This window comes from Drosophila gunungcola, chromosome 3R (assembly GCF_025200985.1).
Source record: "Drosophila gunungcola strain Sukarami chromosome 3R, Dgunungcola_SK_2, whole genome shotgun sequence".
Classification (NCBI taxonomy): Eukaryota; Metazoa; Arthropoda; class Insecta; order Diptera; family Drosophilidae; genus Drosophila; species Drosophila gunungcola.
Window position 1 is genome coordinate 16,615,444 of NC_069139.1, and position 26,894 is coordinate 16,642,337.

The 26,894-nt window shown below is 40.6% G+C and overlaps 2 protein-coding genes across 2 annotated transcripts in view; both read right to left on the reverse strand.

The window, feature by feature from the left end:
• LOC128266512 (hemicentin-1) overlaps positions 1-17,973 on the reverse strand; it is a 59,335-nt gene extending 41,362 nt beyond the window's left edge. Inside the window, exon 1 of the mRNA XM_053003084.1 lies at positions 17,841-17,973. Within this exon, the coding sequence (XP_052859044.1) occupies positions 17,841-17,931 (91 nt within the window). The 5' untranslated portion in view covers positions 17,932-17,973. The remainder of the gene's footprint in view (positions 1-17,840) is intronic.
• Positions 17,974-18,387: 414 nt separating this feature from the next.
• The window catches only part of LOC128266519 (endonuclease G, mitochondrial), a 40,240-nt gene continuing 31,733 nt past the window's right edge, over positions 18,388-26,894 (reverse strand). Inside the window, exon 4 of the mRNA XM_053003092.1 lies at positions 18,388-18,526. The gene's annotated coding sequence lies outside the window, so the exon portion shown is untranslated. The remainder of the gene's footprint in view (positions 18,527-26,894) is intronic.

Here is a 26,894-nt window from a genome sequence, read left to right on the forward strand (position 1 = left end):
TCATAACTTTAAGTCCAATTTTAAATTTTGTAACGAACTCTTCCTTTGTCCCATAATATTGTTCAGTAATAGTTTGCTTGTAATGTTACATGTTTTAATTATTTCTGGCTTAAATAATCTTATTTAAGATAAAGATGTGTTTATATGCGCAGCAAAAACTTTAAATTATTTTACAAGTTGCTTAATAATTTAAAAAAAAATCGTATAAAAATGGTTTTTAAATATTTTAAAGTGGAACAATGTTTGCCTTTGGTACGCTTTAATATAGACTGATGGGGACATTCTTTAACTGAACTATGAAAATTAAAATCAAAATCTTTCATCAAAGTAGTGGCTATGGTAACAGATGCAATGACCCATTTTCTGGCATAATTGAGAGTTTTCGTTTGCCAAGGGGAGCTGCCTTTGACTTATTTTGCCAGCATACCCCAGTCATATCCTTAGGGTACTCGGGATTGGAGCGACAAGTGCCTATGATGGCAAACGACATCGAAATTCACTTGCTGCAGCAGAGGGTAAACGGTAAACGCCTTTGGCAGAGCTTTTGTTTCTAATTTTGCACTTGTGTGCGCAATGTGGCCGCAAAAGGCCTACGCAATAGGGCAATCGCCCGCTTTTCCCACATTTCCCGCCCAGCCGCAAACAGAGAGTCATGTCGGGGGCCTAGGGCCTCTGGCTTCACTTCACTTTGTCCACACAGAGCACACCCGTAGCAGACCACATGATAAATAATCGATAAATTATGTGGACACATGTTTAATCTAGCATGAAATGGAATCATTTCCCTTCAATTTGTTGTTAGCCAGGCCAGCAAAACAACAAAGCAAACGGGGCGATACGACGCAAAAAAGAGAAAAAAGACAGCGAACAGATGTGTTACGGGTGCGTGGGGGAAGGACCTATTTAAATATAAATAATGATCGAATTATAAACGCCGGCGAGTGTCCGCTGTCTGCTGACTAAACACGTCGCTGCTACGAGGGAATTATTTGGCTATACACTAAATTATTGCGCATACGCCATGTTAACGCACTTTGCCAACTTGGCGCAGTGTCAACTTGTCTGGTCTCCAGACAACTCAGCCGCATCTATCCGTTGCTAAATGATTCATTCATCATTTGCTTAATTGCATGCCAAACATTACAATTACCCAAACGACAGCTCCAAATGTCCACTGATGAAACGACATTCTGGCCATGCACTCTATCTCTACCACTATTACTGTCTACTGTCTGCTGTCTGTTTTTTCTTAATTAATATTTTATTTCATTAGCAGATTGGTCATGAAATGACATGTGTCGTCACTGGATCCCGTCAGAGTTTAAACCACAGCAGGAAATTAGCTGAGCAGCTAAACATTTTGAAATAAATAGATTCGAAAATGCCAAGTTTATTAGCCATGACAAATTATGGGTGAAATTGGAATTGTTTCATGTCCAAAGAGCTGTTGAAAATACTTTGAGAGGTAATTGGCCTTATTCAAAGATTTGTTAAAACTTGCTACACTGAAGCACATTGCTTTGGTAAGTTTATTATTATCACGTCTTGAACGAATTTGATAAACTTGTTTCTTCATAAATCTAAAGTAATCCTATTAAAGAACAATGAGCGAATATATATTTATTGGAACTTAATTTAAAATATATTTATTTTCTTTTATTTATTAACTATACATATACATTAAAAAAAATTCCTTATTTCGCTAAGGTATTCGATCAACTAAAAGTTTTAAAATCTTTTAAATCAGTACACAAAGTAACAATATTTGTTTTTTAAATAAAAGATCCGTTTGTTATGGGACGGATGTTTACACGTCCTCAAAAAATTTATTAGCCAATGTATACGCCTACGTAATGTGCTCAAAACTACGCTAGAAACTTAGCATACTCGTACATCTGCCTGATAATGCACAAACAACGACACTGACAATGACTCTCTAGATATCCTTCATGGAAATGCCTATAACAAAGCTGCCACTTGTTGTTGTTTGCTCCTTCTTCGGCTTAATGTAATTGAACTTTTCTAATTGACACTTGTCACTGGCAAAGACATTTAAAAAGCTCCAGCGAAAAAGAAACAAACTTAATTTTGACGCATTTACACGTACATTTATTTCAAATTCCCTGCACAACAAAAGGAGCGAAGTAGTCGCAGTGGCAAACAAAACAATGCCAGCTCAACAACCACACGGATGGGATAACTACACCCACACAGGCGACTTGTGTCTGTATCTGTGTTTGTGGCACAATGGAAGGCCCTCGACAATGGCACACAAAACGTAACTCGGGCTGGCGAATTTATTGCACTGGTGTGAGCTCCAATGTGAATGGGAAGTCATACGAGTGGTTGCAGTCACCGCAAAGAAAAGACTGCAGGAGCTGCTGTGGCGACAGGTGGAGAACAGCAGGCTGCCATCGTGGAGGACACAACTAAATACAAAAACCACGTGACAATGTGTTCCCCCTCCGATGACGAGTGGTGGCTGAGGAGAAGACATTTCACCGGGGCGGCCCAGCAGTTGGATGTATGCGTGTTGCTACCAGCCAGCAGGAGTTTGTGTCGCATTCGCAGAAAGAAAACCGCACGGAGTGCATCAGGCTGTGAGAAGCATTTGGCTGAAAGCATTTGGCGAACGCTGCAAAGCTGGATAACTGGGCGAATGCGTGATGCGTAAGGGATCGACAAGCGGTGGGGAAACATAATCCTCAGAGGTGGAAACTAATGATTCTGGGTTGTCATGACACTTGACTGATGAGAATTATAAATGAACTTTAATAATGTTTCAACATTTTGGTTTTTATATCACATCTGAAAAAATTGTGGTAAACTTCTAAATCAATATGTAATTTATTACAATCATTTAAACAATTTTGTAGATATTTTATACATATTGAACATAAAATATGTTTATATTTGAAACCAAATAGTAATAACTTGATAGTTCAGATTTACGATTTTAATTTAAATCAAATCGGAAAACAATATCAAATAGCTGCCACAGAAAATATCGAATAATTGAGCTGAAAATCATCATTCATGCTTCAATGTTTTTAAACATACACACATAAAAATCGAAATCTAAAAAAGTGTTTTCAGAAATATTTAATTTTTGCATTATATATAAACTGCGTCCTGCCGAAGCTAGCTTATTTTTATTTTGTTTACATATTATATGCTTCCTTTTAGGGCTCTTTCGGAGGACATTACACTTTAAAGTAACTTTTCGCACACCCCTTTAAAAATGATGTGCATGACTTTACAAAAACATTGCTGGGAATGGGAGCACATGGCGTATGCGCGTTATGCAGTGCACTTCGTTAAATCCAATAACAGGACAGGACAGACAGCACTCACAACAACAGCATGGCTAGCAGCTAAAATAACATACAATCAGCAGAGACAGTTAGACAGGCAACCCTCAAAAAAGAGTCCTTGCTGTTTCTTCCGTGCAGAGAAGGGGGGTTGGGGGTTGGATAGTGAGGGGAGGAAGGATGACAAGCTGCAGTTACAGACAGTTGACATCCAACAGTAATTGACAGAAGTCGCTCAGAGGAATGTGTTTGTAGAGTTTCGGCCTGCACTTGCAATGATAATGTCAAACCGATTTCACCGCAGGCCAACCCAAACAAGTTTCCTGCGGTTTCGCCATTTTAGACCAAATTAAAGGCGTTTTTAAACTCACCAGAAATATATAAATCATCCAGAGAAATATGGAAATCAAGAATGCAAAGCCTGCAGCGACATATGAGTGAAATATAAGCCCGAGCCGAAAGTCAAATACAACCTAACGTTATGGTTCGCTGCAGACACGTGCTGGTGTGTCTGGGAAATATTTTTCTTTCATTGCTCACGGACATCGTTAGCCCAAATTGTTGTGAAACAGCGGAAACAGAAGGAGGTAACAAATGCTCAGCTAATGCCGGGACCTAAAATCAAAGGCAACCAGAAAGCAAGTTGGTGGAGGGGAAACCTCGCCATCTGAAGTTCAAAAGCATTATTTAACTAGTTGAAGCAATCAATTTCAGCCACTTTAGTCAATGGCAAGGAGTTCCAAAAGTTGTTTTTTTTTAGAGGTAAAGATCCACACACCCCTGATTACTCTAGGTTATTTTTCGTTAAGCCATAAGTCAAAATAAATAAATTTTTTGTCAGTTTTATCTACGCGTTTCGGATGTAAAAACACCGCCTATGACTCTTCCAAAACTCTACCAGTTCTTTCTTAGAAATCCAATCCCGCTTCAGGTCACATCTCCTGTTCGATAAATCACAAACGGTATTTGGGCAACGATCGCTACACGTTCGCGCTGCAAGAAAGTTTATTAAACGTCTCGCGACTTTGGCAATAACTTCGATTTCGACGCTGGCTCGGGAATGCAATAAATTTGCTTTAATGCGCAATTTATGGGACACCATTTAATTAGTTTCACTTGTTCGGCGGGGCAAATTGATGTTGACAGAGATTATTGGTCCGGGCACGTAATGCAGCTAAAGCATTACGGCGTTTCGATCCGTTTGCCTTTTGCTAATGGGCCAAAGTTGACTGCTGGCCGGAGGGGCGTCTTCAGGAGCTGCCTCCAGTTTATTTGTACGTGTCGCCAAACGACTTGTGCCCCGACTTCGAGACTATAACTTCCGCTTGGCACCCATTGACCTCGTCAACATTTATCTAACGGTTAAATACCAGACGCACTCTCACACTGACACTCACACACAAGACACCCACACAATCACACATCGTATCTGTGGGCGCATTCGGCATTGTCTAAAAGTTTTTCCCTGCCAATTTATTTGTGTTTCGTAGTTGGCAAGAGCCTTGTGTTAGTTATGATTATGGCCGTGTTTATGGCACTGGCTGAAAAGCCTTTATCAAGATTAATTGCTGGAAAATTGTTATGCCCCAACGACACTTTTAGCCTAATGTCTTTTCTACTCGACCCCATGTTGTTGAGCCAGCATGTTAAATACTTGAATGGCCAAATAGTATGGACGAATCGATCGATATGCTCACACGCTCGCTACGTTACATTAATGTAATGAAAAACCGCATTGGGTTTGAAGTCGTATCCAGAGGGTAGAACGTCGAGTTTTCCGTACGGCAGGTGCGTTTCACCTGAAATCGTTTTCGTTTTCTTTGACGGAACTCTTTGATCACACCCCTGCCGAGCGGGTATGTAAAAACCCTATTACAACATGCAAATAATAATTGCGCTATTAAAAGTTGCATATTAAATGCGACACGACTTGCAACTTGCAACCGGCGACCTGCAACGTGCAACACTCGGCCCCAAACAAGTGGCGGGAATGTGTAAAGCTGACGCCCAACAACATTTTGAAGCCCTGGCATAAAGCAGCCATTTTCGGGTTATTTGGAAAAGTCGAAGGCTAGAATGCCCTCTCAAATATAAGTTACGAAGTCTGGAATTTATATATTTAAATTAGAGTAAAACGATGTAATAAATTAATTACAAAGAACCCATTAAAATTAACATTTCAATGTATCCAAAATTCATCTCTGTTTTCAGGTACGCCAAACCAAGGAGCCTTCTTGAAGGGTATGCAAATAGAGAGCCGCTTAAGAGCGTGTGGTGGTGTGCGTTGGCCAGCGGCGAAACCTTGGCACTTAAATTATTCATTGATTAGCAACAAATGCCGTTAAACATGCACCCAAAGTGCTGGTTCCTTCAGCCCTTCAGCTCCGCATTCATGTGTGTGCGTGTGGGCCTTGGTAAGCGTAATAGTTTACGCTTCTGTGTGTGGAGACACTTTAAACTGTCATTTGTTTGCCGGTTGTGTTTGCCTTGCGTTTTGGTCGCCAGCGTTTCTGGATATTGCCCACTTGTCTGGGCTCCGATTGCGATTCGGTTCGACTAAAAGCAAGCTATAAATTTTTGCTGCTGCCATCAAAGAGCGCTAAACGGCTTACATGGCCACGCCCACAGCGTCGAGCACGACCACCGCCCACCCAAAAGTACCATAACAGTTAATGCCAACGGAGGCCATGAAATTTTTCGTTCACGTTGCCGAATCGCATAGACCAGCACTCCCAAATAATATACGTACTCGTACCCTTTAAATATAAACCTATGTATATATAAAGAAATTTTAATTTAAATGTTTTTGGCAGCCTCTGGCCGCTCTCGCGGCTTTTATGCGCTGATTTTGTGTATGTGATGGGACAGGGAAAACGGGCGACTGTGTGGGCGAGAGCTGAGTTTGATGAAAATCTGCAAAATGCCCGGCCAAGCGGGCTTTTTTCAATGGCATTTTCTCTTTTTGTTTTTTTGTTCAACAACCCAGTATATTTTTTTCCCGCTTATTTTTTGTTTGCCATGGTACAAAAATTTTCTGTAGGTGACCCTGAGATGGGCGGAGGGTTGCGGCTGTGGCTTTGTTTTTGTTTTTTTTTTTCCAGTGCTGCTTGTTGTTCTTCTTGCACGTTAGCCGGGCATAGAAAAAGGCTCACACACGAGCTATGCAGCTGCTCTCGGTGTGGCTTTTAATTTGCTTAATTTTGCGCTTAGCCACAGCAGCTGGCAGAGGCTACTTTGAAAGCGAAAGGATAAAGCTGAGTGTCAGGGGCGTTACAGTCGGAAAGGGGGCTGAAAATCCACGCTGAGCCATTCTCAGGCTTTGGCTAATGTGGCAACAGATGTTGGGGAATTCGCCTTTTTTATGTGTTAAATGAATTGCGAGATGTGGGATATACGCTTTGATTAATTGTTTTCGGAGGTTTCGCTATATTCGGAATCTAAAAAAGAGACACATGTTACCGATGCAAGCAAAATCTATTCAAATCTAATCAAATCTAAGAGTAATACTCCTTAAAATTTACCATTGGAAAATTAATTTTAGTAATATTTTGAGTATATGCACTTTTTCGACCACAAAACCATTTAATTTTCTTGTCAGATTTTAGATACTAAAATATGTTAAATATTATAGAGAGCAAGCCAAATTAACCTGTATCTGGAAGCTTTTAATTTGGGTTTCGTCTAAAAGAGCCAAACATATATATAAACATATACCTCCCTTTTTGGGCCATCTGTGGCTCCATTTTCCCATTAGAGCTTAGGCAAAGTGTAGGAAAAGTTGCCCTTCTGCAGAAAAAGCCATAACCATAGCAATATTTTGATATAATCGCCAACACACACTCGCACGCATATATAAACCCGATCCGGGCGAGATTAGTGGGCTGCCGGGCCACGCCTCGAAATTGATTTCATGAATATTTCAAAAGGTTTCACGCACACGCCAGGAATGGAGGGGTGTGCTGGTGGGAAGGTCGGAAGTTAGGGTAGATATCCAAATCTGCGGTGTCTGTGTATCAATTAGCCTGCCTCTCTAACACTTTGTTGTGGTTGCCCAAGAAAAATGACGAAACAAAAACAGTGCCAGCTTCAAAAGCAATATGCATATTAGTTATACACCCCGTTCGTTATCTCTGTAAATGGAATTTCAATCAGGCCGCCACTTTAATTGACCACCAATATCGGCAGAAGCCAAAGATTTTTACCATAGTTTTTTTATATGGAAATTTTACGAAAAATTTGTTTAGTTATTGACTTTATCACGTTTTGTGGTCGGCCGAAATTGACAGGGCAGACAAGGAGCCAAAGGGGAGGTGTGTCAGGCCAAACAAAATGTAGCTGACCTTGCCAAGCCTCTTCAGACAGCCACAGCCATCCGCATGTCGAAAGTTGCCGGCGCAGCAAAGCCAAGACTCTATGCAAAAAAGCCAGAGTCGGAGAAAAAGGACAAGTTCAACGCACCAAAAGGACAGGTCCAGACAGCTCCCAGGCACATCCGTATCCATGTGTGTGTCTCCGTGCGGTTGGGTCCTGTACTGTGTTTGACTTTGTGCTTGCAGCCAAAACTGTTATCAGCCATTTTAATAATGGCCAGCTTAAAGTGTAGGACAAGAAAAATCCTTGCCAACAAAGGAAAGGCAAGGAAACGAATGAAAAGGTCCAAGAAATTGTGAAAAAATCATTAAAAATTCCCAAGGCAGAGACATTCAGTTGGGCCAGAGGCCAATATACCTGGCCCGGGACTCTCATCACATGCTGAGTATTTAGCCGAGGTCAAATTGATATGTCTGCCAGGACGAAAATGGTACAATAGACAGACAGGACGAGACAAGAGAGAGAGATGTATGGCTGACAATTGTCAGTGGATGGGATACAGACACGGATGGCATAATATATAAGAAATAGTACACCTTAGAGAACGTGATGAACATATTTGAGACGACTTACTATAAACAGTAAATCTTTTTTTTTTTTATAAATATTGAATTAAAAAATACAAATTTCAAATTATGGAATTGAATTAATTTTTAGGGAAATACTAAAAAAACACTAAGTATTTGAAATCTTTTTAAATAAATATTTAAAATATTGTCATTAAAAAAAACATTTTTTATAAGTTTTGTAAATTCAAATTGTAATTTGTTATTTTTCGCTGCACAGGTAACGACTCTGATTATCCAGTGGAGAGGGGAAAATGGAAGCTACTTTAGTCCGGGCTTGCACTTTGCTTTTTCCGTCGCTGATGACGACTAAATGTCATTCAAGTGTAATTTAGAAGCACTGGAAAAAGTATGATGCAAACACAAGCGGATTGTGCATGAGCTGGGATAAAATCCTGGCCATCGTAATAAAGTGTGGCAAAGGCTTAGCATTTGTACTTTAATTGCATGAACTTTCCGTGTTTACTGTGGCCACAAGTGGATATTGTTGTGCGGCAAAGGAAAGTAATTTGGCCTGAAGAACTAAGAAACATGGGAAGCCATATTTGGCCCTTGGCAGGAGGGATAATGAACTTGGGAATTATAATTGGTTCGAAAAGGTATTATTTATAGACACATTTTGTTAAGTTTCTTAAAGGCATCTGAAAAATAGAACTCCAATTGAAATCCGATTGCCTGGCGCTTAGCTGTCGTCAACACAAACCACCACAACGAACTTTTTCAAAAAAAAAGATATAATAAGCCCGTAGGCATGGGAAAAAGACATTCAGTGGCAGCACATCCAAAAATAAGTGTGTTGGAAAATTTATTTCATCAATTTAGCAGTAAATTGTTTAGAGCATACTTTTTCCGCAACAACAACGAGACCATAAACAGCTCAACCCACACAAAAAAACGTAGACGCACAATGGCATTCACAAAAGCAAAATAAATCGATAAGTCTTAAAAATCTTTTTGTTTGTCCCAGGTCGAAACCAGGCGAAAGTAAACACAACAGGCGCTCAGCAAAATGACTTTAAAGCATCAAATAGTACGCATACGCAGCGTGTGCGGCGAACAGAGAAGGAGTGAGGAGATTGTGGGAAGGGTTGAGGAAGGGGAAGGGGAAGGGGGGTGAACAAAAAGAGATAGAGCCAGTTGAGGCCAGCTTACCCACACAGCTTTTGCCAGATAAACGGACCATGGACTGCAGCAGCCACAAGAGTTGTACGAGTCCCGGTCCCGCTGACTACATGTGTAAATTACGACAGAGTGCAGTGAGGGGCTTAGAGGGAGAGAGACAGAGAGGGACGGACGACAAGTGGCTGAGAGTGTACGTAAAAATGCATGATATATGGTAAATGTTTTGTGGCATTTTTGGCTTAGTTCTGCTGCGCCAAGCGCCAAGAGCCAAGCCCCATGAAGCCTTGGCCATATCTCCGGCAGTATCTGTTACTCGTAGCAAGCATAATGCATACAAATTGTGGCATTTTCTGTGCCAGCTCAACTGCTCCCTGGCATTTTGCGAGGGCATTGAACATGACATTTAACGATTGCCCATTGATACGGGCGTGGCATTGCCCCCAGTAACAAAGTACTCTCTAAACTCCACTTCAAATTTGAGGGGTCAGGTGTAGAAGAAATCACTTCAAAAGGTTTGACTTCCTCTCTTTTAGTGCAACCACAGCGAAATTAGGTTTACAATTTATGTAAGTCATACCTATAAGTTCAGTTTTTGTTAGGAACATTCAGAGTTAATGAACATTTTTGTATCGATTAAAGCTCAGTTTTGCGTGAATAACTTTGAAGCTAGTTGTTTGACTGCTTGGTTGGTATTGCAATGAAGCAAATAAATATTAAACTATACTTAAAGTCTTGGCATCAACATAGAAGTCAAAAGCATATTGGTCCATAGTTTCTAGAGTTTCAGGCTCAAGCTATTTTGTTACCATAAATTCCACGAAACAATTTCTCTGTAGCATCATAAAGTTGCATGTAAATGAAGGCAGTCTAAAGGAAACCTCAAGACCAAACTTTTTTTTTTGGGGCGTCGAGTTTAGTAATAGAAACCTAAACACTAAAATTGAATTATCTGCCCTGACCAGAGCACAATTTAAAAATTACTCGCTCGGAAAATTCAATCAGCCAGCGGACTAAGGAGGAAGGACACCTTTCTCGTTCGCTTGCTCCCTTTTGCGAAAGTAAATAAATAAAATAAAAACCCGAAAACAATTTGAGAAGGTAACCAAAGGAGAGCGAGTGAGGGAAGGCTAAGCATCTTTAAAGGGCCAGAAGGAAAATGCCTAAGATGCTTAGTATTTTTGGTTCTTCTTTGAATTTTTTTTGTTGGTCGCTCAGGCATGGAAAAAATTTACACAATTTAATGTGTTTTTTTTTTTTTTCGGTTGCTTACAAAGGCTTCAAGGAATTCCGGGGCTTACTTGTTGTGTGTGTTGATTCTGGCTTTAAGCTGCTCAACTGAAGCGCGAAACGACAATTTGCGCTGCTTGTTTGTTCCCCTCCTGCTCCCTTTTGGTTTTTTTCCTGCGCATTAGCAGCGTTAAGCAGGCCGAGGAAAATCACTTGGCCGCCTAACTAAATAAACGGCTTTCCACGCCCCCTTTTTGTTCGTGGGTGTTCATTTTCCTTAAAGCATAGACAAGCACCTGCAGAGCCTCGCATGCTTACAGTTTGTTAGTTTATTTTGCACTTACTTTTGTGCCACGCCCACGCCACGCACCTCAAGTGCTGGCCATTCAAATCGTGAACCTTTAATAATGACCCCACCAGAAGCGAGTCAAGGTTAAAAACAGCTCGCAAAATTCCGTCAACTGCTAGAATCGTTTAGACTCGTTTAATTTCTGTAATCATATACGCGAGTCCTTGGCAAGGACGACGACACCTGGAAGAACTCGAGCTCTCAGTGAGGAAAAATCTTTAAGAATCTGGCTTACAATAAACATATTATGGCCTTATCTGAACAACAATTTTATTTTCCTACATACAAATTTTATTTATTGCGGTTTTTAGTATTTATAAAAAGTTCAAACAAAATTTAAGTATACAAATTTAAATTTTCAATACTGCACTAGAGATTTATTTAGTTATGCCATTTCTTATAAGGAATTGTATTCAGATAAATTAGAGATTTTTTTCTGAGTGATTTTTTTTAGGAGCCTACATTCCTTGTATAAGAGTCACATAGAGTTGCTTTTAAGCATCCTTAATCCTGCTTATTTCCACCGCAGCTTGGGGTGAAAGCGACTTGAAGCCAAGGGTTCACATCTCATTTTTTGTACCCTGACATAGGTTCTCAATGAGGGAACATTTCCTGTTTTCCTAGCTTTGAGTCTAAACTCAATTGGATTATTTATGGCAAGAGCCGCAGTTTTGGGGAATTCAGGGTCAAAGGGGAAAGTGTCTTAAACATTTTCACGTGTGCGACACAATACACACACACACACACACTGGCAAACAAACACAAATTCATTACAGCAACAACATCGAATAATGGCTTTGTCTGTAAGTAGCTAGTGATTGAATTGAGCCAGCAAACCGAAGTCTTTTACCTTTCGTTCACCTGGCAATTGTTGTTTGTGAGTGTGTGTGTGTCTGACAAGCCGAATGAAAAATGAAATCAAAGCATTTAAGGCGCGACATGCGCTGACAATGTAAACGACGCCAACGCTGCGGCTCTGCCTGTGACAGCATTCCATTTCCACTGCCACTCGCGTCCTTCTGCTGCTTTCTCCCCATTGGATTAGCACTCGAGATCCGTCGGTTATTTATGTGTGTGTGCCCCATAAAAAACGAGCTACGTAGATCCCCCCAGCCCTTTCCCTACACACACACACCCTCACCCACGCTGGAAAACTCTGAAATGTACACACACCGTAAAACCTTTTCAATTATTTCTCTATGCAGTTGGGTTTTGGCTTTTGGCTTTTCCCTAGATTTAGGTGTGTTTGCTTTGCTCCAGCTAACTCGTAACTTTCAAATCCTGTAATTGTTGAATCCCTAAAACAAAGACTACCAAAGGATTTTGGCTGTATCAAATTGAACTTGTTTCTTACAGTCTCACATTTACCTACTGTTTCTCTTGAACAACCTTTAATAAAGGCGATATTTCCGCCCCAATAATATATGATTATATGGCAGCACCCAAACATAGATTGATTTGCCATTAGCGAAGGCAATTCATCATTGGCCCACTTATGTTCCCTCGGCAATTGTCCCACATACTGTGCAATTATCATTGTTGACATTAGGGGGCTGCCGTCATTCCCGTTCCGCTCATTACATCGCAAGTGTACGTGGCCTGTTAGCGCCTAAAAGCAATTCGTTGTAACTATTTTCAATGGGGCTCGGGCCATTAATGTCCCTCTGCGTAAACAATTTTAATTTCCCTACAACTGCAGCAAGTTTTGCATTCGCATTCGATAAGAGCCGACAAGCCCCCGCCGAATGGTTTGAGGCACCAACTTGGGGCACACAAATTCTAACTGGTGGCAAATTATGGTAAAACATACAGGGGGCGTGGCCGGGGAGGCGGTGGCATGTGAAACGAGAACTTGGCATGCAAGCCAAGCTATTTCAGTAGAAAAGTAGAAAAGTAGAAAAGGGGACGGTGCCAGACTGGCAAGCCTTGCATGCCGTTTGTCTATCTCCACACTCAGAGATAAAATCAAAAGCTCTCAGACAAAATAATCAAATACTCAAAGTTATTACTTTTTTAGGTCTATAAGAAAATTGTATTATTATATTAAGAAGCATTTTTGTAAATTTGTTCGCAATAAAAGATTTATATAAAATCTTCAAGCCTCCAATATATAATTGTTTATTTGGTTTCTGAATCTTATTTACGTAAAGTGTAGTCACATAATCTCAAACGTGTTTTCAGTATTTAAAAGTATTTTCCATATTTCTTTTGCTCGGCATTTTGTAATAAAATTTGTTTTCAGTGTTCTGACGGACTCGGCCCGTGTGCCATGGCTGTGTGAGTGTCTTTGGCACAATGCAAGTGACAGTTTATGGCATGCAGGTATGGCATGCATTTTATTTGCTTTCGATTAGACCCAACTAACTGTCTCTCGTCTGCTGCAGTTTGTTTGCCATTTGTTTATGGCGACTAATTTCGTGTTAAGAAATTTGCAAACAACCCGTTCAAAGCCCGCTATTCGCCAGCTCAGAGGACCCATTTGTCATGCCTGAACGGGCGGCGTTTTCAGGCAAACGAAACGGTCTAGACAAGGGTCCGCACACCCACGCCCACACCCACACCCACACCAGTCTGCCTGTCAGTGGCAGCTGTTTGTTGGCCTGTCAGAACCGCCCTGAACTTGAATTTTAAACGCCGAACCGCAAATAACATGTGTGCGGTGTGTGTTGTCTGTGGTCATTAAATGTCAACTGCAGACAGGGAAAAATCAAATGCTTAACAGCCCCTCGGAGCACCGCATATTACGCATTAATAAGCCGGGAACGATTTTCAACTGAATGACGCCAATAACTGTCATATTTGACATTACCTCCGAGCTCCCTGATCCCCAGACAGGTTCATTATTTTCAGCTCTAGGCAACTTTAAGGTAATCATAACAAACAACTAAATTAAATACATAGCAAATTGTAAAGTACACAACTTTAAAATGAATTTTATAATAAATCCAACTTATAAGCAAATACTCTGCTCCTCATATTGTTCGACTTTTATTTTTAAATACATTTTTTTAATGCGAAGCATACTTTTAATTTCTGTGGCTAAGAGTAAAACTACAATTTTTACTCTTTTTTCAGGGTACAATCGCTTAAAATTAAGAACTTCCTAGGGTTCCATTGTTCAAACGAAAATAATAAACAATATTTTGGTACAAGTTTATCTGCTAGCAACGTTGTTAATTAGTTTTTCATACGGGGCATAAACCATTTTATAAAAGCACAGAGTTGAAAAACGCTGAATCAACAAATTCCCGGAGCCCCACTTGATGATATTGTCACGTACGGCATCATACGCTGCGTGTGCGCAACAAATCGGGGCCAAAGCCAAATAAACATAATTTTCTCCTTTTTTCGCCACTGCTGCTGCTGCTGCTGCTGCTGCTGCTGCTACCGCTGCTGCTTTTGCTGTGGCCCATCAACAATCAAGCTAAAAGCCACGTTCAGGTGGAGTTTCCCCTTTTAGTGGGGCGGACTCGGTGAGTGTGTGTCGCATATGTAACAATGTTTGCCCGGCCAGATTAAAAATTATGCTTTGTTTGCCCAACTGTCAGCAGAAAAAGCAGCAGCAACAACAATAACAGTGGGGACACGAAACGTTCCCCTCCCCCCAAAAAAAATGAGCAGTATAAAAAGTGGTGTAAAAAACTTTTCTGGCCTACACACAGTGACAGTGACAACAAACAAAACAAAAGTTGGCAAAGCCGGGTTTCGCTGTTCTTACCTTGCCCCGAAAATGTGTGTCAGCTGATACATAGGAGAAGGCTACCCACCCACCGCCAACCACCCACGCATCATAATCATTTTTTTTCGGCCATACTGTGTTGTTGGTAGCAATCAGCATTTTTCTTTATTTCTGCCCGTTTTGCAAGCTGAAGTTTATTTTGTAAACATGCCACTAAAAGTTTTCCACTTTGCTCTAAAATCCTCAAACCGAATGCCAACACCAGCGACAACGTGTCCCACCCACCCAAAAGCCACCAACCCACTTTTTTTTGTTTGCTGTTTTTAGTTAATTTAAAAAGTTTTTTTTTCCCGATCCTGGTTTGCAGAGAAATTTCTGTCGTTTCTCGCTTTTGATTTGCAGCAGTCAGAAAAATTGGTAAACGATTCGTCGAAATGTTGTTAGGGTACTATACACACAAACACAGGGAGTTATTTTCGGTGTGGCAGTTGTAGTTGCGGCCGGTCGAGTCCTGGGAAAACTGACATTTGTGCGCCTTTTCCCCACTTCGTCTGTATTTATCCTTACAGTTTTCTCCCTCGTTTTTGCCAAGGAATTGCTTTTACAGTTTTTTTGTTTTGACTGCTTCTACTCAAAATGTTTCTTTTATTTATGTGCTGTCACCGAAATTGAATTAGAAATCGCTTGTGTTGGCAGCCATGCTGGCGGTCGAAAAGGACCATAGCTCAGGAAAACGTGTGACTTGAACGTTCACATTCTTAAAATATCAACATTTTTAGATCACATGTTCTAAAAGAGTAAAACATACATTTTACGTTTTTATAGTTTCATAGAAAACAAGCCAATGAAATATATAAGATTTGACGTTTATTCATAAATCAGTATTTGATGTATTTTTTTTTTTTTACGACAGTTAAGTGTTCAGTAACAAGTTAAGCTAAACTGCCTTATTTACGATGACACATTTAAACTATGTTTTTGAATTCTATAATTTACTAGAAAAAAAGGGTAGTTATACTTCTTAAAGCTCAAAAGCCATACTTAGTTTAAGGGAAACCCCGTTTACAAGCCTCGATTCTGATTTCCGAATTTCCTGATTACATTTGAAAGCAAAGCAAGTCCTTTAATGGTCTTTTTAACCTCTCCGCTGAATTTCAATGGCCACGTTTTCTGGCCAAGAACGGCCGTTTTGGTTACCAAAACATTTGCCCTTGTCTGGCCCTCTGTTGTTGCAAAGCATTCAGCTGAAGCCGTTAACTGCAGTCCGGGAACTGCACGTTCGGCGGCCTTTAATTAGATTTCATTCGAGCGACGACATCGTCCTACCAGCCATTCTGCTGGTATTATTCTTCCCGGACATCGACGCCCGTTGACAACTGGCTGCTGTCCTGCGCCGTGCCACTCTGCATGTTTCTCCAGCTCGCTAAACTCTGTGCGCTTTTTTGCGTGAAAAATGATGGGAAATAATTTGCCAAGGATGCTGTCCTTCGCTGGCGAAAAGGACGCAGAGTAAGTGGGTCGTGAACGTGCGTTTGACGTGGCCATTTGGCGCACCTTCCCGGAGATATAGGACCATATAGAAGGGGGGACGAGAGATGGTTTGTTTTCTCAGCGATGCTGCCTTTTTCTCGCTCTGTTTATTTAGGTGAAATTTATTTTACTAATTATTATGTAAGCGGCGGTGCTTTGAAGCTTCAAGCGCCAAGTGTTGCCTAATGAAATTAAAGCGCTCCTAAAGAGGGCCACGGCCACCTCTCTCTCTCTCCTTTAAATTTCCATTACGTAATTTATGTGCCAGGTGCGTCTAGCACGTTTTAAAACCTAGCGCAGCGCAGCGAGCGCAAATGATCGATAATTTATACCCGTAAAATAAAGTTAACCTTGCTGGGGAAATTCCTGCATCGTACACCGCCACACCGCGGTGTGCAATATGATAATGTTCAGGGTTTAACTCAATTTCGCATGCCAACGCCGGGGAAATTCCCCTGGCCAAAAGTGGACAACAAAATATATTTTTACACACATATCCAGTGAAATAACAGCAAATGCACATATATTTACCATACTATATATAGTGCCATGTTATATTTCTTTTTATAGCTCCCCGGGGATAATCAGCGAGGGCAGCAGCATCGCTGGCAAAGCTAATGTAAAGTCCAACGTAGACACATAAAAATGAGAATTTATGCATTTTTTTTGGAGCTTGAGACCGGTGAGGCAGAACAGTCGGCCAAAGTAGCCACCGCAGGGAGCGGGACCAACAACATCCTGCTCACTGGGGTGGGCATCCCACCATCCCGGCATCCTGACATCCTGGCATCCAGGAGCAACCGAGGTGACACAGGTGACGCATTTGTGGATTTGTGGCCAGCATTGGCGTTTATTGCTGGATGGCGCGGCGGGGAAGGAAGTGCGCACATGTCACCCAGGAAAAAAGCTACAGCAACAAAGTATCCAGTATCCATAATGAAGTTGTAAAAATTGCAACATTTTATTTCTTTCTTTCCGCATTAATATAAACATTTTTACCTCTCGCTGGAAAAACTTTTGTTCGTTTATGCAAACGACACTTTCGGAATAAAAAATTGGTTGACCACATTTTTAAATGTTTGGTCGGAAAAAATATGTACTGAACTTCAAACAATGGATTTAAATGTTCAATTAAGGGCGGCGCGTCGAGGGAAATGAATAAATTGTTTAAGGAGAAATACAGATAATTTAAAAAAAAACACATGTATATAGTATAACCATTTGCATTTAAATGTCACACAGAAAATGTTTGTCTTCTGCCTAATTAGCCAAATAAACCTTATCTTAGCAGACTTTTCCTTGACTTGAATTCTTCGAAACAAAGTCACAAGCGACTAATTAAAAGTGTATAATGCTTCATAATTAAATTTTATTTTTCCTTTGCGTATGATAAAAGTTTCACAACAAAAAACTCTTGCAATTTAAAGCCTGGCTGAAGGCTGGAAAAAAATACGAGTAAACAATGTGGGTATGAAAAATTGCCATTACAAATGAAACGGAACCCAGGCAAATATGCCAAATGGTACAGCAAATAATTGCAAAAAAAAAATAAAAAGCAGGGAAAACAACAGGAAAATTATAGATTTTCGGGATTAAATTAACCATTTTTAATTACATTTGGTCTTCGGATATTTTCGACAGCCAAGAAATTGCCAGAAAAGACAATATTTGATTTAATCACTTACCTGGCTTGAAGCCATCGGCATGCTCGTGCGAATTTGCGTTGGTTATGGCTCCCATGATCAGGCAGATTAGGAATGAGACGGTGATGGACATGGTTGATCCGATCCGATTGGCTGATGGCGATGGTGATGGTGATGGTGATTACTGTTTAGTTAGTATTCGGCGCTCGGTTTGATTGCGGCTCACTGAACGAGCATTAAATATGCAAATAAATTGGGCTCGCTCTGCTCGAACATCGCTTCAAATATTTAAGCTTGTTGCTCGAATTCGCTCTCGCAATGATTTGTTGGCGGCGCGTTTTATCGTTTGCACTCGTGTTTTCGCTTTTCACTTAATTAAAAACTTTTGCGCTGCACATAAATTCATTTTAATATTTACAAACATTTTTTCCGCTCGGCTCCTTAGCTGCTATTTGTACAAAACGCATAACCGTTAAGATGAATTTTTAATAGAATTTGAAGAGGCTTAACTTCGGTCACCTAAATATGTGTGAGTGCCTGTGCCGGTGTGTTGGTGCGCGTTTCGCTGTGTGTGTGTTTGCCTTGCTTATAAATATTTAAAATAAAGCGCGCACGTGTTGCTCATTTCGCGCTCTTTTTCTTGCCCGCGCTGCATTAAAAATGTAATTTCAAATCCTTTTTCCTCGCATCCTGAGGCTTAGTCGTGTCCTTTCCTTTCCGAGTGATAACTGCAATTAAACAGAAAGAGACAGAGTTTTAGAGTGAGTAAGGAATAGCGGTCGTTTCATGTGGTTAGTTGCGTTTTAATTAAAACGCTCGCATATTTGCCCACTAAGCCAGTTCGTTTTGGGGGATTTCTCGACCCAGCTCCACCATAAATAAATGCTCATTAATTCGAAGGCCATTACATAATGCCAGGACACACACCGAAAACAACTTAATGCCAATCAATAATGATGGATTAGCCCGGGACACACACAGGAGAACTTCCATCTATCTGCTTCGATTACGCAAACGAATAGCCCAAGTTTAGCTTAGATGGGAATTAATTGAGGAAGCACAGAGTAAAACAGCACTGGAAAAAAAATCCATTCTAAAATCGACTATTTACTTCTTGAGCTGTACATTTTTGACTGGTAAATTTTTGATTTTTTATTTTCAAATCTCGAATTTAAACTGCTTTAATATGAATATAATACAAATAGAATACAATTTGTCTGCAACTTTTCTGCTCAACTTAATTTAGGTTTATACTCTCTGAGCTATTTTTTCAGTGCAGCAGTAGGGGCAAAAATAAAGATACAAACACGGAAAGACAGAGAGAGATCTCTACCACATAACATTCCCAATCGCCTTGTCAATGGCCTAATGTGTGGCAATGGTCTTAAGCAGCCAAAACTCTGGATCTCCCCTCCGCCACCCACAACACCCCCTTGCTAACTAACGGTAATTGACAAAAGAGTCATGAAAACTTTGACTTGAAAGTTGTTACCACGTTTTTGTTTAACACGCAGCCAAACAAGCTGACAAACTTGTATGACAGCCAGTCAAGCGAAGTTCTCCAGCGCCTGGGAAAAAAGGCTTCCGGAGGAGGAAAAGGAAGAGGAGGACGCGACAGGAAGTGGGTGCAGGTGCGATGGGTCAGAGGAGCATATCCACCTGAGCAGCAGGTACAAGTAGTACCAGCAGTAACACCCATCCACCTACACACCTCAAGGACAAGTTGTGTTACTTGAGCAAGTTTGCATTGGGTAATTAAGAGCTGTGCAAGTGTTTATTGAGAGATTGACGGCGGAGAGTGTCTTCGGTTGTGTGAGTGGGTTTCTGTGGGGGAAAGTTTAGTTTTTCCAAGCTGAGTATACGCCAACAGAAACATAAGGAAAGAACTTCAACGGTTAATAACGATTAAGCGGTGATAACATCTTCGTTGATATTCTTAGGATATCATTTGTACTACAAACACATAACTCAATAGGCGTACCTGGTCTCATGAGCACTTACTTTATATCTAAAATATTGTCCAATTTTTAAAGGCAATCAGAATTTTGAATTTAAGCTTAAGAGTTCTAAATATTCTGGAGTTTTCCATTCAGCACATACTTAAAGTCTTCCGAAATCCGTTTAAAACTCCCAATATCAAATATAAAACGATGCGATTTGGATCTAGACAGGCCATAATTCTCCACTGCTTTTTCTCTGAAATGCATAGCTCGACAAATTCCAAGTCACTTGGCTAGTCAGTGAACCCATTTGCCTATGCCTATAGAAACAGTCAACAAATGGCACATTAGGTCCTAGTACCAATGGCAGCGGCTGAAAAACCAGGCAAGCAAACAAAAACCATTGACAAAAACCTAGTCAATTATTCCAACAATATGCACACATTTCAAAAACGATGCCAGGCCAGTAACCAGTAAAAACAACAACATTGGCAAGGACAACACGAATATTCCATAAAACTATGGCACTGTTAAACAATAACAAAAAGCAGAAGGGGAACAAAACCTAACCGAACCGAACGAAATGAAATGAATAAGCGATGGTGGTAGTGGTAGTGGAGTCCGGGAAATGGAGTAGTCAGTGTGAAGTTGGTTGAATGTTTTTTGCCTGTGGCGATAGTTTTTCTTTCCTCAATTTCTCTATTCCATTAAAAGTGCTTTACATTTTGTATGCATTTTAACACACTACAGAAAATAATTTATTAATCTTTTATGCCGAATTTGATTTAAAACAAGAGTTTTAAAATTTTCTTTATTATAAAAAGCATAAGTAATTATTAAAGTGATTTTAACCATTTTAAATCCTAAAAATGTTTGTATTTTTAAAATGATTTTATTGTATTTCTCAATCATCTATTTAAAGTGTATTCGAAACTTCGACCAGGAAAATCTTATTTTTGTAGAGCTTTTTTGTTATTCACTTTTTCATAGCAAGTTACCTGGCAATGCCTTTGGGCGCTTAGCGTATAAATTGAGCGCAGCAATTTCATTTAAATGTGCACAATAAACTTAGTTCATGACCCTCGAGCATTTTGGTTGGCCTCCGTCCTGTCTCCTTCGGTGTTGTGTGTCGTTTATGTCTGCACATCGTCTAAATTGTAAATCACATTAATTTGGCGAGCAACATGCATAATGCAGGCCTGGCCAGCGAACAGCAGGGAAAACGAAGCAAAAAGACGCAGCCAGGACGAATGACAGTGCAGGAACCGGAAGTGCAGCACAAGCACACGTAAGTGATTTTTTTTTGGCGGGCCAATTGAAATAAAATGAATTGCGGTAGAAGAGTCGGGGTCGCCAAACAAAGCAAAGTCAGCAACAAGAACCTGGAGGAGAAACAGGATGGGAGCCGCCCGCCGCGAAAATTGCGCTGGAAAAACTGTCGCCTGGCAAGGAAATCGATAAGTATGGGGCAAGAAAAAAGGTAAAACGAAAGGGGAAAACTTAAGCGATCGGGTGAGTGGCACCCAGCATAAAGGTAATTTAGTCGCTTGACATGCTTTTCAAACTGCCAAACGTTTTTCATTTCGATTCACTTCACTACGTTTTTCTATCGAGATTTTCTGCACTTGTTTTTACAGCACAGCACATGATTTGCATTTCCTGCTACAGTTAGATGGTTCCCATCTGCGTTTGTCAGGAGATTCGGTGTTATTTGAAAATGGATAGAAGAGATTGCAAATTGATTGGCCAAATGAAAATGAAATGAAAATTTATTTTTAAGCAGCCACCTAACGGGGCGGGTGGAATTCGCTGCCGGGCACTCCAATTAAGTCCCGCCTTCAGCTGCAACCGCCCCCTGCTATGAAATTTTAAGCAATATTTTAAAAGCCTGTCTCTCGCCTGCTGCATATTTTATGTTTTATATTTACAGCGTAGGGAACATTTCGGGATAACCCGGGGGTTTGAGTGGTCGAGCTCCACTTTTGCACCTGCAACTGCAACAATTTCTTCTGGCTCTCCTTTCCTTTTTTTTATTATTTTGTTTTATTTTTTTTTATGTATTATTTTTTTTTATGCCTCAATTTCCGGAAAACTGCCGACACGGCTTATCCGTCTTTCCCCCCACCTGCGCTTGCCCTCCGGCGGCTGGACCATGCCCACTTTCATTTCAACTACACGCTCAAGTGAACTTCGCTAAATAATATAGCAAATTGTGCAGCGGGGCCCAGTGCAAGTACCCTCAACGCAAAAAAAAATTTAAAACTTTTTCGTACAAATACATATACAAATTTTTTGCAACTTGAATTGCATTTTTAAAATCGAGCAAGCTTCGCCGGTGGCGACCTAAATATTTGCCATGTTGTTAAATTGCAAGAGAAGGAATAAAACCCAGCGTCAGCAGTGCGAGTGCAAGAAATAAAAGGCAGAACTAAATCAACAAACGCCTACGGGCCAAAGGCAGACATTATGAAAATGGCGACAAACGACCGGAAGTGGCCACCAGCACACACACACACACACACACACACACGCTAGGGCACACACAAACACACATACAAGTGTGTGTATAGGAGCACATGGGATAGTATAGCCCGTAGCTAACCTGGCGCTGACTTCCTGCGATTTAAATATGGCCAAGCCGCAGCCCCAAAGCCAAAAGCCAAACAGACGACAACGCATGCAAACACAATGGTGGGGGTGTGTGGGTTGTGGGTGGTGGATACTGGGTGGTGGGTGCAAGGAAGTGGGGCAGCGTAGGAAGCAGCCAGCTATATAATGAGGCTGAAACCAGGCTCGCACTTGCCCGCTGCTCATTTCCAGGTCGACATAATTTGTCCATAATTTGTCTGCGTCTTGCGCAGAGGGGTCGCAGGAAAGGGACGGGGAACTCCGTCTGAGGGTTTATCTATGCCCCACCGGGAAGCTATTTATGTCCTCTTTTATGGCTCCATTCAACCCACGCTACCCCAAAGTTCGGTTGGTTTCAGCTGTGGGGGAAATGTATATTATAAAACTGAGTTGATTTTTAATAGAGAAATTGAGCGAGAATGGAATGTGGAAAACACTGAGACAAGGTTAGGGAAGGAAGCAACATTCCCAAAATTTTGCTATTAAATTTAAGTCAAAGGACAGAAATCATTTTCCTTTAAATAGAACTTTTGCTTGATAAATCAAAAAACTTGGTTATTTAACCAACTAGTCAATTACGTATGGTTTTCTTTGAGGTTGAATTTAATTGCAGATTGATTTTGTGCTTCTAAAACTTTAAAATTAAATCTGTTCAATGCTTCCTAACATTTCTTGGCTTAGTTTCCAGTGTAGATATAATAGTGAAAAGGGAGCCACCACTAAAAGTGTGATAAGCGACATGCACACGTGAAAATGACCTACTTATCCACCTTCTTCGCTTTTAGCTCGGGCTAACCATTAATCTAAACCATTTCGGACACGGCACAAACAATTGCCGTGTTGGCCCCGGTGTTAACAACTTTTTCACGGCTCTCACTGACCACGAACTAATTAAACGGGACGGAGTCTAATCATGTTGAACGTGTGTCCACTGATTGATTGATTGATTGATTGCATGTTCGGTCTCAGAAATGCGAAACACTGGCAACAATTAACGCGAATGAAAAGGCGTTTGCATACTCATTGATTAGCCAAAAACTTGGGAAATAAAAATCGATATACTTGTACTTTTTATCGTGTTATGGGCCTTAGGTATTTTTAAATATTTTTAATATTTTAATTACTATCGATTATTAGCAAAGTGTAATCGAAAGATTATGTTTCGAATGGTTTTGTTCAAGTTTTCATTGTGTTGCAAAACTAAAATGCTTTGTTATTCCTAAGCCAAATATTTATAAAACGTATACATGGTTAGTTATATCTGAAGTCATATACATTTTTTTCTGCAATATGAATCGAATATATATTAAATTAAATATGAACTCAGAAACCTATATTAATTTCAATTTTATTAAAATAATGAAAATAATTATTGTCTTGATAAGAATGTATTGTTGAAGCAAATTTTATTTTTGATTGCAAAAATTGTAGTTTTTCTTGCAGAACTATATTCTTCAAATTGTTTTTCCACCTAAGAACTATTATGAAAATTTGGGCTTATTATAACGTTAACAGCCAGTCAAACGCCCACACTATATACAATTCTTTTTTTTAATATATTCATGATGCCTCGCTAACTGTTGACAAGAAAAGGAACAACACTGGAAGCAGCTGAAATAACAATAATAATAAAATGCAGCAGTAAGAGCAACAGCTGCAATGACAATAACTCCTGGCACTGCACATGCACATGCACACCGACAGCCACACTCACACACACCCTTTCGCAGCCCCACGCATACCTGATGTTGCCCACATAAGTATGCTGCACTTTTTCCAACTCCCTTGCAACATAGCTATGCATGGTGCATGGTGTGTATATTGCCTGCAATGTGAGTACTTGTATGTATCTATGCAACAGCAGCAGCTGCAGTAGCCGCCAGCCGTAACACCCCAACACCCGCCCCCCGCCCCGTTTCAATTGAAAATGTTTTGTTTTAATTAACTGAAGCGAATTTTTACAGCTGACATGTGCGTGAGTGGAAATGTGTTTGTGCGACTTCTAGGTCTTCGGCGGAAAGGCTCCTTAAAGCAGAACCTTCACTTATTGTTATTATGATGCGCTTTATTGTCACGCGAAGCGAAGCGAAATACTTTTGATATTTCTTTACGGCGTCAAATTTATGTTTACAGCACAAGTGGGATGTGCAATGAAAAGCTCGCCGAAACAATGCCGGAGCGGAAACGGAAGATCTGGCGGAGTTGTGTGTGCGGCACTCAAAATGTTTGGGTTATATGAAGACATAAAAGTGTTTTATAATAAAGCAAAGCGTGAAATAATTCACAACGCTATGTGGTCCATGGTTTGTGGTCCTTGCCAAGCGAAAGACTGTAACGCAGCAGCCAAACAGAAGCTGACAATTTTTATAGTCCCTCCAGCACACAGAGATGTGTGTACACGAACACACCCACGCTTTGGTAATGATGTTAAATAAAATATTGTTTATGTGGCAACATAATAAATGGCCAACTGCCGCCAACCGACTCGTAAAGCACACACCTAGACACTCCCATTTCCATTCGCCTTCCCATTCGCATTCACATTCACATCGACATTATTATGACCGAGAGCAACTCATAATGGTTTATATATCTCAGCGTCAATAGGAGCCCAACGAATGTTTCTCTACGGCTGCACACTTGACAATTACAATAATGACAGATGTGGCCGACGTGCTGGGGCAAAACTTTGGGCCACTTCAAGTGTAAATAAATGTTTAGACGAATGTTTGTGTTGGGCAAAGAGAGATAAAATGGTTATGACTGCTGCCACAGCTCTCAGGTGTGAGAATGGAAATAACATGAAATATTTGTCATATACGAGCTAGTACACACCTTATATCAAATTTACTTAGACAAAATCTTATTCTCGGTTTTAATATTTAAAATGTTTCGTTAATATTTATATTACTCAAAAAAAAAATGTGTTCATCTACTAATTCTATAGCCCAATATAAATAAGTTAATAAAATTAGTTTCATTTTCTTCACTAGTTCTTTAGTATTTTTCAACCTTGTATTAAAGCTTTAATCCTTAAATTATAGTTTGCGATATCTCCTTAAAATGTTTTTAAACATATATAACCATCACTTAGTTTGAGAGTACGTTTAATACAAATCCCAATTTATTTAGCTTACAAAGCTGGACAAGATTTAATTACGAAACACCCATTATCTTGCATTCCTGCATATGATTACTTGCGTTACTTCGGTCATACAGTTTCTGTATTATTTAGCTACTTTTTGCCTTCGCTTAGCCCAGTTTTTCCCGCTCTGAAGCCAAGTGACCCAGTTGAGCCCTGTCATGTTTGGTGTCGGACCTCGACACAAACATGGGCAAGGTCTTCATGTCCCAGCCTCCCCCCGGCAAACCCATTACCCCAAAGAGGGGAAAATACAGGGCCATTGTGACTGCCCACTTCTTTTACGGGGGAGTGAGGTTTTTGGGGCCACAAAAATGTTCTAATTTATTATTTTGCGCATTTAAATATTTTAAGTGTCCCGCAGGACTTGAACTCGCTTTTTGCCCCCCTTTCATGCCCTTTATCCCTTGATAAACTTGCAAGGACACTAAAAATTAGTCGCCTCGCCGCACTCGCCCATATGTGTTGGTATATACCCCTTATGTGTGCGGCTATCTCTTTCACTTTTTGCTCTGCAACAACGATGGCAGCCACGTTACAAGTTAATATAATTTTAATGAAAATTAACATGAAGCCTGGCACTTTTTGCCACGCTTTAATTTCCCCAAAGACGAACCCCCCATACACCAACGTGTGTGTGTGTGAGCTTGTGTCTGTGTCTGTCTCCGTCTCCGTCTCGCTCGCTCTGTATATCCATCCCACTTGCTCTGAGCTGGTTTATTGCACACACCGCTCCACTATTAGGCGCATAGTTTACCAGCTGCCTTCATTTTTATTCCCCTCTTACATAAGCTTTTTGCCTAATTTGTTGCTGTCGAGTACGTTCTCGTGTTGGGATTTACGCAACTAATTTCACGTAGGCAAAATGAAAAGGATGCTGCCGCCTAAGCCGCCGCTGCTTGTGGGCGTGTCATCCACCTGGCTTTGATTTATAATACCCGCCGAGTTCAGTTCAGCTAGGTTCAGGGGAAGGCCCAGTGTTTGCTGTTTACCTTTGGGCAAGCACACACACTCGCAGGAGCTCTGTAGCCTTTGTAACGCGGTCCTGTTGCAACGGATCAAATTTTACTTGCCACACACAGGGGCTCTCGCACAGGCACACACACACTCTGCCAGCGAGACTTTGATAAAATTAATGCCGCCAGGGACATTTGCGAGCGGTGCACTGCCGCCATCAAATTTCAATATGTCGCTGCACTCTGACGGTAGTCCTCGGGGAAAACGATTCGCACAACTCCGCAGCATGACAGGATCTAACTAGCTTTCAGCAGCAGCGGAAACAAAGCCGAGTGTGTAAAAAATTCAATAATTTTTATTTAAATTCATAGCTGAAGCATTATGTCTTCATCACTCTTTTATATTTCAAATAATCCCTCTAATCTCTAA